This window comes from Sus scrofa, chromosome 11, assembly GCF_054392235.1.
Source record: "Sus scrofa isolate SSC_HxYL_T2T_F1_AM1 chromosome 11, Sscrofa_HxYL_maternal_Yorkshire_Landrace_v2.0, whole genome shotgun sequence".
Classification (NCBI taxonomy): Eukaryota; Metazoa; Chordata; class Mammalia; order Artiodactyla; family Suidae; genus Sus; species Sus scrofa.
The window spans coordinates 21,220,223-21,236,757 of record NC_139393.1 but is presented as its reverse complement, the minus strand read 5'-3'; the positions used below and the strand labels follow the sequence as shown (position 1 = coordinate 21,236,757).

The window sequence follows — 16,535 nt, the reverse complement described above, 5'->3', positions numbered from 1 at the left end:
GATCTCATTGCTTATCCACTCCAAAGGCAAAAGTTTGCATCTATTAACCCCAGCCTCATTGCTTATCCACTCCAAAGGCAAAAGTTTGCATCTATTAACCCCAGCCTCATTTTCTTTTCTAAAGTTTGACTTTAACCTTCTCAAAGCGTGGCCTTTATGTGTGTAGGGTGTGAAACGGATCGGCATAGTGTTCAAGAACTGGTTCAAGATTCACTTGAAATGATGGCTCTGGGTTTCTAGTTTTGCAACATTTGAACTTTTCGAATGACTGTCATCCTTCTGAGTGGCGGGTAGCAGAACTGCTTTCAAAGTTAGACGTACACGTGCACGCCCAGATTTTATGTGCATCCATAATGTCAAATGTCTGCATTAAAAATGTCATGTGAAATATTATTGAAATGATATTTATAGAATTTATCTTTATAAAATTCAAGTCGACCGAGATAGCTCCAGGCAACTGAAAGCCAGGCTCTGCTTGTTGTAGGTGACTGTCTCAGGCATAGAGTGACAGTGGAATGAGTTGGGGGCCTGGGGGTGGGGGGTGGGGGAGGCTGGCGATGCCAGGGAAGGGTTTAGTCATGTGGGGAAATGAGGGTGAGAAATTTTGCCATGGTGGGTCTTCAGAATGAACCAAGCAGGAAAAAGGAAGTAGTTCTCTATGGATATTGTTCCCTGTTGCGTCGGCGTGGAGACAATTAACAGTCAAGTGTCCTGTGCCCAACAGAAAAGAGTCACTCTGCCTTTCAGGAGAGGGAAAGGGGGTTTGCAAAAAAGAGCATAAAACAAAGTTGGCGAGGTATCCTGTGCCAGAGGAAACTTGCTTGGCTCAAGTAAAATAACTGCTCTTCTGTGTATTTCGTGTGCCAAGCACGGCCAGTGCCATTCATACAAGCAATAGAGAGGAGCTCCTGCGGACTTGTTTATGCCCTTTCCTGGCTGAGACGCCTATAGGGCGAGCCTGGGGTGCCCTGCCCTGCCTTCTGTGTGCCCTTTACATGCACACTGTGACGTTTTGTTAATAGGTTTTCATTGGAGTTTCCGTCATGGCGCAGTGGTTAACGAATCCGACTAGGAACCATGAGGTTGCGGGTTCGGTCCCTGCCCTTGCTCAGTGGGTTAAGGATCCGGCGTTGCCGTGAGCTGTCGTGTAGGTTGCATACAAGGCTTGGATCCCGCGTTGCTGTGGCTGTGGTGTAGGCCGGCAGCTACAGCTCCGAGGAGACCCCTGGTCTGGGAACCTCCATATGCCGCGGGAGCGGCCCTAGAAACGGCCAAAAAAAAAGGAAAAAAGGTTTGCGTTGGTTGGTGATTTTATGTCACGATTTCTATCATGTTTTGGAAAACCAGCTAGTAAATGGCGATGATGATCTCCGGGTATTCGAGTTTTCCCGGAGAAATGGTAGGATCTTAGAATCAGAGAAGATGAGAAAGGAAAAGTCATTCATATGATGGTACATTCCTGCCCTGGTCCTCCAGGACAGAAAGAGTTACTGGGTTGGTTTGAGCCTGAAATTTTATAGCCCAGCCTGGTTCTCCCCGGCAGCCTCAGAATGGTCATCTTTAATTTGTGTATGTTTTTAACAAATGGAACATGAAACTGTATTTTAAGACTGGATGAAAATGGGGAGTTCTCATCATGGCTCGGTGGAAGTGAGTCTGACCAGTATCCATGAGGATGCAGGTTCAATCCCTGGCCTTGCTCAGGGGGTTAAGGATCCGGCATTGCTGTGAGCTGTGGTGTAGACCAGCAGCTGTAGCTCCGATTAGACCTCTAGTCTGGGAGCCTCCAAATGCCGCAGGTGTGGCCCTAAAAAGACCCTCCCTGCAAAAAAAGACTGTTTGTATCATCACGTGATAAAAACAGTTTGTGGGTGGAGGATGGTGCAGGATTTTTTTTTTTGTTTGTGATGTACCCACAGCATATGGGAGTTCCTGGGCCAGGGATTGAATCCTAGCCCCAGCTGCAGCCTGTGCCACAACTGTGGCAACACCAGATCCTTAACCCACTTTGCTGGGCCAGGGTTCAAATCTGTGCCACAGAGACAATGCCAGATCCTTAACCTGCTGCACCACAGCAGGAACTCCATCCTCACATACTTTAAGGGAAATAACTTTCTGATAAGCCAGTAATATTTAATGTGCAATACTGAAATTAAGCCTGAAAGCATAGATTTTAATAAGGAAGGCCATAGTCAAAATCCATTAAAATAAGACTCTGAAAGAAACCATACAGAAGTGACTTGGTTTGTGAATTCCAGGGTGGTGATACTTGAGAAGTTGAGCCTGCAAACTCAGGCTATCAAAAGTGTTCAGATTATGTCGAGCTGCCTTGTTTCAACCTGAAAGGAGAAAATCAGGCCAGTAAATCTGTGGGGGAGTCATTCAGCTGAGAAAGGAGGAAGGCAGATCATGAGCAATTAAACCCGCTGCCTTCCTGCCCCTCCTCGTTCCTGCCCGCACCATCCTCCACCCAGACTGGGCAGGGAGGGTGACAGGGGACTCTGCCCTGCGATGGCAGGAAGGCTCAGGCCACCATGACCGAATCTGTAATTTCTACTTCTGAATAAGTGCCCCCTTTCCCTCACTAATTTACTCTTTTGTAATGAGTGAGTTTAAAAAAGTCTTTTTTTTTTTTTTTTTTTTTAAATATTGCTTTCAGATGTGACTCCCGGGCTGGATTTGAAAATAAATGCTGGCCATTACCTTATCAGATAGTCCGTGGTGGTATTTTTAAACATCCTTTCCTCCTCTGTTCATAACACAGAGGGCTGAGGAGACAAGTGCGGGCCAGGGGCTGGTGGAGTGTGGCCTGAGGCACTTATTTGCTGGAGAGAAATTGCTGCCAGATGAGTGGTTTCAAAAGGCTCAGGCAGCTGATGTGGTCTGGAGCGGGGAGCGGATTAAAGGACGTGCAGTTTCTCCTCTTCTTGATAAATATTTTCTGGAGAGCTAATGGGTTTCTGTGTGCATGTGTATTTCCTTTTTCTATTGGGGAAATTACCAGTAATACAGGAACATCCTGCCGTAAAATAGGCGAAGTGCAGGCTGAGGGACGAGATGGATGAGATCGAAGAAGTGTGCCCCAGGGCTGTGGTGTGCCCATCACAACCCGTCCTGGCATCTTGATTTGCCTACAGGCGATAAACTACAGTCTGAATAGAGGAATGTACACGGCCTAAATAAGTGGGCTCTTCCGTCTGCTGCTTTTAGCGTCAAAAGCATTCAACCCCTTCAAGGAAACCACAGATGCTTTCACAAGCCTCTTTTTTATTTTATTTATTTTATTTTATTTTATTTTAATCTTTTTAGGGCCATACCTGGGGCATATAGAGGTTCCCAGGCTAGGGGTCTAATCAGAGCTGCAGCTACCAGCCTACACCACAGCCACAGCAATGCCAGATCTGAGCCATGTCTGTGACCTACACCGCAGCCCATGGCAATGCTGGATCCTTAACCCACTGAGCGAGGCCAGGGATCGAACCTGCCACCTCATGGTTCCTAGTCGGATTGTTTCCACTGTGCCACAACGGGACCGCCCTTGTTATATTTTAAATTAGTTACCCACCCAGGAAGAATTCCAGGGGGAAGAATCCCATGTAATTTCAAATGCTCATGTGTCTAAAGGAGCAGAGCCTCCACTGCATTGCTTAGGTGGTTATGCAGATGCTCTCCCAGGGCAGCGCATCCCAGTCAGATGAGTGCAGAGCTCCTCGGACTAGATGCCTGCATGCAGGCAGGGAGACTGGCAATATTTTATTGGTATTTATTAGGGCCACACCTGTGGCACATGGTCCCAGGCTAGGGGTTGAATCGGAGTTGCAGCTGCCAGCCTACACCACGGCCACAGCCAACGAAGGATCCGAGCCACATCTGCAACCTATACCACAGGTCACGGCAATGCTGGATCCTTAAGCCGCTGAGTGAGGTCAGGGATTGAACCCAGGTCCTCATGGTTGCTAGTCGGGTTCATTACCACTGAGCCACGACAGGAACTCTGAGACGGGGAGGCCTTTAAATCCGAGTTCCTAAGCAGAGAAACACAGGAAAGATCTCCAACTGTAATCGTTGATTCTGTGGAAAATAGGAGTGTAGGAATTTCTAAAAATACTTATCTTTGTTCCCGTTATTCTCTCTTCAAAATAGAAGTTTACGAGCTCTCCTGTTAAGCAGGTTAAGGATCCACTGTTGTCACTGCAGTGGCTTGGGTGGCTGCTGTGGCTTGGGTTCAATCCCTGACCTGGAAACTTGCACATGCCACAGTGCAACCAAAAATATATATATATATATATATTAAATATGGCTTATTTTTAGTATTTTAATTTATCAATCCTCACTTTATGAAATTGCATGTTAATAAATATTTTAAACCACAAATTACATTCTGAGTTATTTACTTGCCACTTTGTAATAAACCAAGTTCTCCTGTCTGGAGGGAGCATCTCAGGAGCCTTTTTTGGAGCTTGAAGAAAGCTCTCCCATCCAGGCACCAGGAAGGCCCCCTCACCCAGCCAGAGGAGCCCCTGCAGGTGACAGAGGGCAGCAGGAGGGGTGTGAAGGCACAGAAGGACAGGCTGATAGCCCTGGCTCTCCCTTCTGCTGCCCCCAGAGATCAGGAGACAGCACCAGGGGTGACCCTGCCGCCCTTATTAACCTGCCAGCCTCACCAGGGGGAAGCTAAGAGCCAGCTGGTCTTTCCAGGGCCAGGACACATCCCCCACCCCTGGGCTCACAACCTCTTTCCCCTTCTGCTGGACCCCCTTAGAGAAAGCTCTTTGCCTTTGTCCCTTTCTGAAAACAGCTTGCTTTGCAGATTTGGGCAGTTGAGAGAAGATACAGCTATCCATTTTCTTGCTAAAACCTGGCTACCTGGGCATCGGGTGTCAGACACCTGGTCAGGTGGTCACAGTGAGGGAATCCAAATTGGAAAGGTTATTTTGACAGCACAACACCTGCTTATTCTTTTTCTTTTTTTCTTTTTAGGGCCACGCCCACAGCATATGGAAGTTCCCAGGCTAGGCGTGGAATCGGAGCTGCAGATGCCAGCCTACGCCACAGCCACAGTAATGCCAGGTCCAAGCCACATCTGCAACTTCCACCACAGCTCACGGCAACACCAGATCCTTAACCCACTGAGTGAGACCAGGGATCAAACCTGCATCCTCGAAAGTACTAGTCAGGTTCCTTACTCGCTGAGCCACAGTGGGAACTCCCAACACCTGCTTTTTCTGAACCCATCAGTCAGACACACCCTTTGGCTAACCACACAGCCATTCCCTCTTATGGTAGCATGGGGAGTAAAACATTTAATTGAAATATGACGTACATACAGAAAAGTGCACAGATCATAAGTGTACATACATCTCAATGAATTTTCACAAATAGAAGCATTCATGTACCTGGTATCCAAATCTGGTTTATCTTTTTATAATGATATGTCTTCCCTAAGTATAAAAGCACTTTGTAGGAATTTTGGAAAACAGAGCAAAGTGTCATGAAAATAAAATCCACTCTTTGTACCCACTCCCCCCTCCCCCCAAAATGACCAGCGATAACGTTTGGGTGTGTTTCCAGCCTATCTGTCTGTCCCTTCACGCACAAAAATAATGCATGCTCATCAGTACACACATAGCCCCGCAGTGTGCAAATGCACACAGAGGAAGTTCCAAAGAATTGCAATAACATGGCACAGATTTGTAGATATTTCACTGCCTGGTTGTTAACTTCCTCAGCAGAATGGCCGAGAAGGAAAGGGAAGCTGAAGACCATCTGTCTCCTTACTTGATCGCAGGAAAAGGGCTCCTTGTGAAGGAGGAGGGGAAATAAGTGGCTGACATACCCTTAGGGGTGATTCATAGATTTCACTTCTCCAGTATTTTCCTCGTCCCTTAGACAACTGGGATTGACGGTAGAAGGTTTAAAAACCTCCGAGCAGAGACCTCTTAATGCAGAACAGGTGAGCTGTGGGCGCACGCTTTTCAGCTTCTCTGTGAAACAGAACCCCTCTTGGCTCCAGCTCCACTTTTACCATAAGGCCAACTCTCCCTTTTTCTTTTTTAATTAGCCCTCTCGCAGATACCCAAGCAGCGTTTAACCACAGAGCTCTTGCTTTAACAAAAGGAAGCTGAATCAAAACGTTGGAAGTGGGCCCAGTGGTTTTGTGAGTTGTGGCCAAACCATCTCCCCATCACTCCAAAGATGGATGCGGTGATGCTTTCCGCTCTGGTCCTCGCCGCATCTCCTGCTTATACCATCAGGCAGGGAGCGGTTGGCACCAGCTGCCCATCACTGCTGGTGGTGCAGCCTATGTTGCCCATCTGCTTGGAGGCTGCCCAAGGACTCAGCTTCTGCAGAGGGGGTCCCTTGTGCTGGGGAAAGTGGTTTCCCTCAGAGCTGTCTATGCCTCTCCTTTTTTTAAAAAAAAAAAAAAAGTTTGTTTTTTTGGGCTTTGAGTTCTTACACATCTAGGAAGTTCCTTGGACTTGGTATATTTGCAAAACCTTTTCCTCCATCACTCCTTTCTCCCTGCTTGGTAAACAGCATGTTCTCACAAACAGGATGAAGTGGCCTGCCTGTTTACCAGAGTTCTTGTTGTATTTCTTTGCAGTCGGAATCAGCTGTCCGCCCTGCCGGCCTGCCTGTGTGGTCTGCCTCTCAAAGTCTTAATCGCAAGTAACAACAAACTTGGATCGCTGCCCGAAGAGATAGGTCAGCTCAAACAGTTAATGGAGTTGGTATGTTACCGATTTTTAAGATGCCCTTTTCTGTGTGTTTACTGATCGCAGCTTATCGAGGGAGTCAGAAGGACTTTTTGCTCCGGTGGGACGAGGAGGAGGTGGTGGCGCTGGTGGCGGTTTGTGTATGATAAAGACGTTCAGTGGGAAAAGGAATAATCATGGCTTTGCTGTGACAGAGTTCCTGAAATTTACAGGTTTCCTGTAGTTTACACTTCCTGAAATGTGCAGGATTTACAGTTCCTGGAGCTTACAGATTATCCTATCATAGTTAGATCCCCTTTTTCCAGATTGCATAAGTGAGCTGGTAATACATGATAAAAAAAAAAATACACTGGCCAAAAAAAAAAAAATCTGCAAATAAGTTAGAAGGCCACAGTTTCGTTTCTTTTCTTTTTGTGTGTGTGTGTGTCTTTTTGCCTTTTCTAGGGCTGCTCCCTCGGCATACGGAGGTTCCCAGGCTAGGGGTCTCCTCGGAGCTGTAGCTGCCGGCCTACACCAGAGCCACAGCAACTCGGGATCTGAGCCGTGTCTGCAACCTACACCACAGCTCACGGCAACGCCGGATCCTTAACCCACTGAGCGAGGCCAGGGATTGAACCCGAAACCTCGTGGTTCCTAGTCGGATTCTTTAACCACTGAGCCACGCCGGGAACTCCACAGTTTCTGAATGTGTATAATTACATTGGAAAGAACAGAGCCTCTGATTCTGTAAGGACATTAGTAACTATTGTTCCAAATTGAAACTTTAAAACGTGGCCATGTCCCTGGGGATAAGAAAGAAGAACAAGTTATAGGTAGGCAGGGATGGCGTCTGAGTGCGTCCCTGAGGCCGAGATGTCAGCTCTCTGATTGAATTACTGACCTCGCTTTTTCAAATGGGCAAGACTGAGTTTTTGTAGACTTCCACTGAGCTCAGATATTTTGGGTGCATGCAGAGGTACGAATGAGCAACTGGGTGACACCACGGTAGTCATAATTTATTGTCCAGCACCCATCCTTCTGCCCTGCCCTTGTGTCCAGCACAAAGCTGAATGTCACAATTACAACCATGAAAAGGACACATTACCTTCCTTTGCGTAGCCTCCAGTCTAGAGCACTGAGGGTCAATGACTTTTCTCTTGTGAGCCGGTTCCAGTTAATTTCTTTGAGGCCACCTGGGGCATGAGGGTGATGGCTTGTGAGGCCCAGACAGAGAATGCTGGGACCCTTTAGTCATGTCTGCACCTGGAATTGGCTTGGAAAGTGACACCACCCATGTTCTATTTGTATCTCTTTTTTTTCTCCCTTTTTTTTCTTTTTAGGGCCGCACCGCGGCATATGGAAGTTCCCAGGCTAGGGGTCGAATCAGAGCTGTAGCTGCCAGCCTCCACCACAGCCATAGCAACGCCAGATTGAGCTGCATCTGCAACCTACACTGCAGCTTGCAGCAGTGCTGGATCCTTGACCCTCCGAGTGAGACCAGGGATGGAACCCACATCCTCATGGATACTAGTCTTGGATTTTTAACCCATTGAGCCATAGTAAGAACTCCCACCACTTAATTGTTTTATTTTTATTTTTCTTTTTTCTTTTTCCTTTTTACGGCCGTAGTTGAGGCATATGGAAGTTTCAGGGTTAGGGGTCGAATCGGAGCCATGGCAGCACTGGATCCAAGCAGCATCTGAGACCTACAGTGCAGCCTGCAGCAACACCGGATCCTTTAACCCACCGAGGCCGGGGATGGAACCTACATCCTCCCAGAGACAACATTGGGTCCTTAACCCACCGAGCCTCAGTGGGAACTCCACATTTGTATCCACTTCAATTTTAGGATGGAAGTGAGTAATTGCTGTTTAAAGGCCATGGAGCTTTACAAAGAGGGCCTTTTTCAGAATGCCTATGACAGTAGTATCTCCACCCATCGAGCGTTGCGGGTGGGGTCTAACCATGCAGGGGTCTTGGTGTCACTAGCATCATGACATCTGGACACATCACAAGGGACTAGAATAAGACACTGAAAGTTTCACAAATCCTGGCAGCCACTGGTTTTCTTGCTTGGCTTTCTGTTTTTCTCTCTACGACAGAGAGGTTGCCACGCCCACAGATCCCAAGTTTAAATGTCCTCCAGCTAAAGCAGTTGGCACGACCTATTTTTTTTTTTGGGGGGGGGGGTCTTTTTGATTTTTTAGGGCCACACCCATGGCATATGGAGGTTCCCAGACTAGGGGTCAAATTGGAGCTGCAGCTGCCAGCCACAGCCACAGCAACCCAGGATCTGAGCTGCATCTGCGACTTTCACCACTGTTCACAACAACGCCAGATCCTTAACCCACTGAGCCAGGCCAGGGATTGAACCCGAAACCTCATGGTTCCTAGTCGGGTTTTTTTCCGCTGTGCCGTGATGGGAACTCCTTGGCATGATGGGAACTCTGTTACAAGAAGTGCCTGGGGTAGGGGGATGGGTGAATCAGTCCTGGGCTTAGGAAGGGTTTGGAAGGGGAAGACGCCTTTGGGAGGCCCCTCCTCACATAAGTCCATGTAAGGGACCCAGGAGGCACCCAAGAGAGAAGGGACAGCTTATGCAAAGGCCACACAGCCAGGGAGTGCACGGCTAGGAGGGGGAAGCAGGGTGACCCCACTGAGGCTGGGTGCCCGACACCTCCTTGCGCAGAGCATCCAGAGCCTCCTGAGCCGGCCCTGCTCACCCGTCCAGCTTCATCTCTTGTCCCGGCCCCTTCACACGCTGGATTCCAACCTTGTTCACTTTCGTGTCTGGACTATTGAGCACATCAGTCTTTCTACATGGACTCTTTCTTCCTTTTCCTCTTCTCTTGGTCTGTTCTTAGCCGAGTTAGATCTCCCTTCCTGCAAAAACGCCTTCCCAGATTTCCAAGCCCAGCTGAGTGCCCCCAGGCCAGCAGTCTCTCCGAATCCCTGAATTTTCACGGAGCCGAGTTGATCTTCTCACTTGGCGTTCTCCAGGCCAGCTCCCGCCATACCTTGAAAACTTTGTCAGGACAGGAACTGCAACCTGCTGTTGTACCCAGTGCTTGACCTAAGACAGACACCCCCAAAATGTTTGCCGAAGGCTGCTGTCAAATTGCAGACAAATCGTGGGCTAAGAAGGTGGCTTGGAATGAATCGTGAGGACTCCAGGTGCTGTGCCAGTGTGTGTGTGTGTGGCGGGGGAGTGGTGGCGGCTCTGTCTTTCAGTCCAAGCTAATTCAGAAGGTGTCATTCCTGCCCAGCCACCCCACGATTTATGGAGTTCCCGGACCAGGGATCAGATCCGAGCTGCAGCAGGTGCTGCGACGCCAATCTTTTCACCCACTGTGCCGGCAGGGGATTGAACCTGTGTCCTGGTGCTCCAGAGACACTGCCCATCCTGTTGTGCTGCAGCAGGAACTCCAGAAGGTGCCATTTTAGTTGATTCCAGAAAGCAAAAAATAAACCAAATAACCCTTTGGATGAAGCTGAGAGATATATGCGTTTCTAAAACATGCTTCTTTTAGGAGTGATAACCCCCCAAATCTGGGTTTGCTAGAATTTGGATGAGGTCTTCATAGGCATAAAGGGTTGGTTTTATTCTGCTTCCCGGGCTCCCTGGGAGCAGCTGGGTGGCACACAGGTGAGTCAGTCTTTGGCAGCTGGAATATGTTTCTGTTCTACTCCGCCCTGGGCTAAGCCGACAGGGTGCCACCCATCAGCGGTGCTGCTGCGGCTGCCGACCGCCCTTCTGCTGAGCCCTGGAGCCAGCCCAGGTTTTGAAGGATGCGCTGAGCTTTTCTTAGGCTCCCTGTCCCAAACCCGCTCTAGGGAAGGCTGCCCTGCCTCCTAGTTCAGCATCATCATCAACTCATCCTCATGTCACTTTTCCACCCACACTTCCTCTTGTACCCTTGAGTCCTAGAATGTTAGAGCCAGAGGGGTTTTAAAGGCCACCTAGTCCAGAGTTCCTGACGTGGCTCAGTGGTTAACGGATCCGACTAGGAACCAAGAGGTTTCGGGTTTGATTCCTGGCCTCACTCAGTGGGTTAAGGATCTGGGGTTGCCAGGAGCTGTGGCTGTGGTGCAGGTTGCAGATGTGGCTTGGATCCTGTGTTGCTGTGGCTGTGACGTAGGCTGGAGGCTACAGCTATGATTCAACCCCTAGGCTGGGAACCTCCATATGCCCTGGGTGCGGCCCTAGAAAAGACAAAAAGACAAACACACAAAAGCATATGAAAATAAATAAATAAAATAAAATAAATCAGCAAGCATTGAAGTTCCCTGGTGACCTAGAGGTTAAGGGGACAGCATTGTCACTGCTGTGGTACAGGTTCGATCCCTGGCCTGGCAGCCTCCATGTGCTGCGGGTGCAGCCCTAGAAAAGACAGAAAGTAAAATAAAATAAAAGCCATCTAATCCAAGCACTTGACATCTTAAAATTAGAAGAAACCCATGGCAGAGAGACCAGGAGCAACGTCGGGAAGGTCATCCGGGCATAGCTGCTTCACGATCTAAGCAGAAATGCTGGTGTCCAGTACTGCCCGTGAAAAGAAGATGCAGGCGGCAAATGTCATTTTAAATGTACCGGTAATCACCTTAAAAAAAAAAAAAGAAACAAGTGAAATTGATTTTAATAATATGTTTTGGCTAACCCCAGATAGCCAAAATGTTATTTCAGCATCTCTGCAATATAAATTTACAGATATTTTACTGCCTTCTTTCTTTCATACTAAGTTTTTGAGGCCAGCTGTATATTTTCCACTGACGGCACATCACAGATTAGACGAACCACAGTTTTCATGCTCAGTGGCCACGTGTGGCTGGTGGCCACCCCACCAGACCCCACAGCTCTGTAGCCTGTGTTCTTTCCGCCCTATGAGCATGCATGATCTGTGCAAAAAAGCATTTATTTGCAAAGTTGGTGAATATTCATACATTGCCCTTATTTAACTGCTGGCCTTGCTTAAGGTGACAGACTAAAAAAGATTAGTTTCCCTTTTTTTTTTTTTTTTTTTTTTTTTGCTTTTTAGGGCTACACCTGTGGCATATGGAGGTTTGCAGGCTAGGGGTCGAGTCAGAGCTACAGCTGCCAGCCTACACCACAGCCACAGCAACATGGGATCCAGACCGCATCTGTAACCTACACTGCAGCTCACGGCCACGCCAGACCCTTAACCCACTGAGCAAGGCCAGGGATCGAACCGGCAACCTCCTGGTTCATAGGCCGATTCCTTTCTGCTCTGCCCCAATGGGAACTCCCCATCTATTCTTATTTATCTTTCATATCTTTTTGCTTAAAATAGTGTGATACTACAAGTATCACGTCAGATGATTTTTGGCTATTAATTGGAAAAAAAAATTCCATGGAGAGCCTGTAGTAATTCTAGAATTGCCTGGGAGGCTTCTGTTTTGTGGTTACATAGTAACCAATGTGTCCAGAGGTAGAGAGAGAGAGAGAGACAACAACACAAAAAAACAGACACTCCCGCTGGGATTCAAGAGTACCTTCAGCCCCCTAGGTACTGATGAAATCTCTCAGCTTTCTATTAGGCTCTGAGCATTGTTTAAAAGATTTTGGAAGAGGAGTTCCCTTCGTGGGTCAGCAGAAACAAATCTGACTAGGAACCAGGAGGTCGCAGGTCCGATCCCTGGCCTTGCTTAGTGGGTTAAGGATCTGGTGTTGCTGTGAGCTGTGGTGTAGGTCACAGACTCGGCTCAGATCCTGAGTTGCTGTGGCTGTGGTGTAGGCTGGCAGCTGTAGCTCTGATTGGACCCGTAGCCTGGGGAACCTCCTTATGATAAGATTTTGGAAGGAATATTTTAAAAACTTTCATATGAGACTCAGAGTATCCTCAACTGAGCTGTCAACTCTCTTCTCTTCCAAGTATGAGCGAATGTTCGGGTCATCATTGTTTTAAAAAACCAAAATGAAAGCAGTGCGGCCCCCTGTGAGAAAGGAGGTGCCGTCTAATGTTTGAGAGCAGTTGGAACAATTAACCTAAGAATCTTAAAACACATAAAGCATTGCCATTCAGTCATTGCGACTGCACAGTGAATCTGGACAAGCAATTTTTCCTCCTTCCATGAAGACTTTCTTTAAGAAACATGTCTGGGGCGTTCCTGTTGTGGCGCAGTGGAAAGGAATCCAACTAGGGTCTATGAGGACGCGGGTTCGATCTCTGGCCTTGCTCAGTGGGTTGGGGATCCGGTGTTGCCATGAGCTGTGGTGTAGGTTGAAGATGTGGCTCGGATCCCGAGTTGCTGTGCCTGTGGTGTAGGCTGGCAGCTGCAGCTTCGATTTGACCTCTAGCCTGGGAACCTCCACGTGCCGCTGGTATGGCCTTGAAAAAAGAAAAGCAAGAAATACTTCTGAGGCATCTTTTCTTGAATCCACAAGAGAGGCCGAGGTGTATTTCCACATAGTTTCAGGAGTAGGGGACTTAGGGAATCTTAGCTCTTTGGACCTGCCCCTCCAGGGTCATTTCCGGTGGGAAGGATCTAGAACTTTCTGACCTCCTCGGCCACTTTGGCTTGTCTCCTTAGAGTTGTAGCTGTGCTTCTATGTTGCTTTGTAAGTTTTTGTATCTGCATGTTCTTTCTGTTAAGGGAAAGAGAGGAGTTCTGCCCTTGACGGAGCACCTGCTGTATGCCAGGCACTCTGCCGGGTACCTGACCTGTATTCTCTCATCTGATCGTGACAGGAACCCAGCATGGTGGATGGCCTGTCTTGCTTGCACAGACAAGTCTGAGTTTTAGAATTCCTTACCCCGAGGCTGGGGCTGTGATGGGGTGGAGCTGGAGTGAAAACCAGCTTTGTCTGATGAAAGCCCCAGGCCTTTGCCCAGCACAAGGTGGCGGTGCCCGCTGGGTCCTGGTCTAGATGGAGCCTCCCGTGGAGAGGAGCCATGGTTTCTTTCTGGGGTCTTCCCTGGTTCAGCTTGCACTGGTTTTCCCACCAAAGTTGAGGCAAGTGATGGACAGCGGGGAGAATGTTACAGAAACGGGGTGTGGTCCAAATGGGCCATGACTGTCCGCGAGCTTCCTCGCAAAGAACCACAAGGCAGGCAGAAGGGTCTGCAGACGGCGCTGGGCTCGACGGAACCTCATTTTACTCATAAAACAGTGTCGGCATCCTGGACACATGATTCTTTTACTTGTCGCATCATGACTGAAGGATAAGGTGTGTTACCTATTGGGTTAGAAATACCGTATGAAGGCCATGTTATAGTAACAGACAGCTGGCTGTACGAAGCCGGGCACTCTACGTTGTGGCTCAGTGGAAGTGAGCCCGACTGATATCCACGAGGACACGGGTTCGATCCCTGGCCTCCCCCCGTGGATTAAGGATCTGGCATTGCCTTGAGCTGTGGTGTAGGTCGCAGACGTGGCTCGGATTTTGTGTGGCTGTGGCTGTGGCTGTGGTGTAGGCTGGCAGCTTCAGCTCCCATTCGACCCCTAGCCTGGGAACCTCCCTATGCCGCAGGTGTGGCCCTAGAAAGCAAAGCAAAGCAAAACAAAGAAAAGAAGGATAAAAAGGAGAAAAGTCAAAGAACATTTCTCTCAAGTCCGTTAAGTATCTATCTTTCTAACAACACCTCTTCATTATTTCTGATGTGGTAAATGGATTTTCCTGATGTCGGAAGGAAATCAGAATTGTTTATAAAATCTCATCTCTTCTTTCTTCATAGGCACAGAGAAGTTAAGATATTTACCTACAGTTACACAGTGAGTCATACAAAAGACGTTTTTCAAAAAAGGACACAGTCGCATGATGGCAGGCCGGTATTAATAGCGTGTATTTCCTGTCAGAATGTTTGTTTTTTCTTCAACTAAATAGCTAGATTCTAAAAGATGACTTCAGCAATAGTATCACCACACTGAGTTTTTGAAAACCCTAGAGTCCGGGGAAGGTAGTGCATGAGAATAAATACCACATGCAGTTTGGCAGCTTAGCCTGGCCTTGCTGGAAATCTCTCTTCATTAACAGAGATCATCTTAGCCCAGTAGTCTGTTGGCTTTCATCAGAAGTCACAGCTTAAACAAACATGTCCAGTCTTTTAAAAAATATTACTTTGAGCAAGTGAGCGTTTCCGGAGCTCCCATTGTGGCTCCGCAGAAATGAACCTGACTAGTATCCACGAGGACCTAAGATCGATGCCTGCCTCGCTCGATGGGTGAAGGAGCTGGCTTTGCCATGAGCCACAGTGTAGGTCACAGATGTGACTCGGATCTGGTGTGGCTGTGGCTGTGGTGTAGGACAGCAGATGCAGCTCTGATTCGATCCCTAGCCTGGGAACTTCTATATGCTGCAGGTGTGGCCCTAAAAAGACCAAAAAATAAAAAAAAAAAAGAAAGAAAGCGAGCATTTCCTAGTTTAATGATCCTTGATCCTAGGCTGATATTTTCAATCCTTGTCATTTTTGCATTCTCAAGGTAAGTTAACAGCTAACCATTAGTCAAGTAAAATGGATTAATCTCCAACATGCACTTAACACTTCTAGAGACGTTTTTTATTCCTAGAAGTGTTGTTTGGAATCTTCTAAAGTTTTTCTTTTATTACTTAAAATCATCTTTTAAGTAACAAAATCAGTGGAAACTAAATATATTTTAAGTCATACCTAATATTCTCTATTTTGTTTTCTTACCTAAATGACAAAATTAGGAGTTCCTGCTGTGGCACATTGGGTTAAGAATCTGCAGTGGCTCAGATTGCTGCAGAGGCGGGGGTTTGATTCCCTGCCTGGTGCAGTTGGTTAAAGGATTCAGCATCACTGCAACTGTGACACAGGTTGCCATGGGTATGGCAATAAATAAATAAATACATAAATAACAAAAGTTAGACTGGAAGGCCCATTAAAAAACTTAAGTTTGAGTTTATGTTATATACTGTATAATGATTAGGTTCATTCCAGTATCAAAAAGAATAGAGCTAATAAGTATGACATATTTATGATTTCTTTGGGGCCTACCTGTATACTTATAATACTGTGACACTACAGATATGGTAATTTGATGTCGCTGTAGCTTGGAATAATTATTCTCCAAGACATTGCTTTGGGCTAATTGACTGTTCAGAAGGGATTCATTTAACTCTTCTAAGAAGCTACTGGCTCCCGAACTCATAGCTTGATTAATTCTCACTCATTATAGAAATGTGGGGCATTCATGTTTGTTTTTAAAATATTTTTCTAAATCTTATCTTTTAAAAATGAACTCTAGGAGTTCCCCCCGTGGCTCAGTGGACACGAATCTGAGTAGCATCCACAAGGACTCAGGTTTGATCCCTGGCCTCTGCTCAGTGGGTTCATGATCCTGTGTTGCCATGAGCTGTGATGTAGGTTGCAGATGCGGTTTGGATCTGGCGTTGCTGTGGCTGTGGTGTAGGCCGGCAGCTGTAGCTCCGATTTGACCCCTAGCCTGGGAACCTCCATGTGCCGTAGATGCAGTCCTAAAAGACAGAAGAAGAAAAAAAAAAAAGGAACTCCAAAAAAAAAAGCCATCTTTTCTTTCAGGCTAAATGTGGACAGGCATGTTCTAGAGATGCAGGCTATTCTAGGAATGTTGCTTTTACAGTTTCTAACTTGAAGTGTCTTATCCCCAAACATCTAAACTATTCTCTTCTCTGTCCTCCTCCTCATTCCCCAACTAATTAGGACATAATTACCTATGGGGTTTTATTTTTGTGACGCAATTCATAACCTCTTTAAAACTTGGCAGGTTTCAGCAGTTGGGAGGGAATAGAGTTTGCACAGTTTTAATCATCCAGCAGTGAAAAGCCTTCATCTAGCTTGTCCGCTGGATCTGCCTGGGCATTTTTTCCCTTGTTATGTTGGC

At 47.2% G+C, this 16,535-nt stretch overlaps 1 protein-coding gene and 1 long non-coding RNA gene across 11 annotated transcripts in view; both read left to right on the top strand.

The window, feature by feature from the left end:
• LRCH1 (leucine rich repeats and calponin homology domain containing 1) overlaps positions 1-16,535 on the top strand; it is a 217,471-nt gene that overhangs the window by 118,042 nt on the left and 82,894 nt on the right. For all 9 annotated transcript variants that reach the window (XM_084981787.1, XM_084981785.1, XM_013980522.3 and 6 more), the window contains exon 3: positions 6,605-6,731. Coding sequence is in view for 5 of the 9 variants with exons in the window: in XM_013980522.3 (XP_013835976.2) it covers positions 6,605-6,731 (127 nt within the window). In the remaining 4 variants the exon portion in view is untranslated. The remainder of the gene's footprint in view (positions 1-6,604; positions 6,732-16,535) is intronic.
• On the top strand, positions 10,769-14,224 carry LOC146398577 (uncharacterized). Of its 2 annotated transcripts, none has more exons than XR_014819492.1 (2): positions 10,769-11,741; positions 12,457-14,224. It is a non-coding gene; the product is annotated as an uncharacterized LOC146398577 (long non-coding RNA). The 2 variants fall into 2 exon arrangements; XR_014819493.1 differs by having other exon boundaries at positions 11,035-11,553.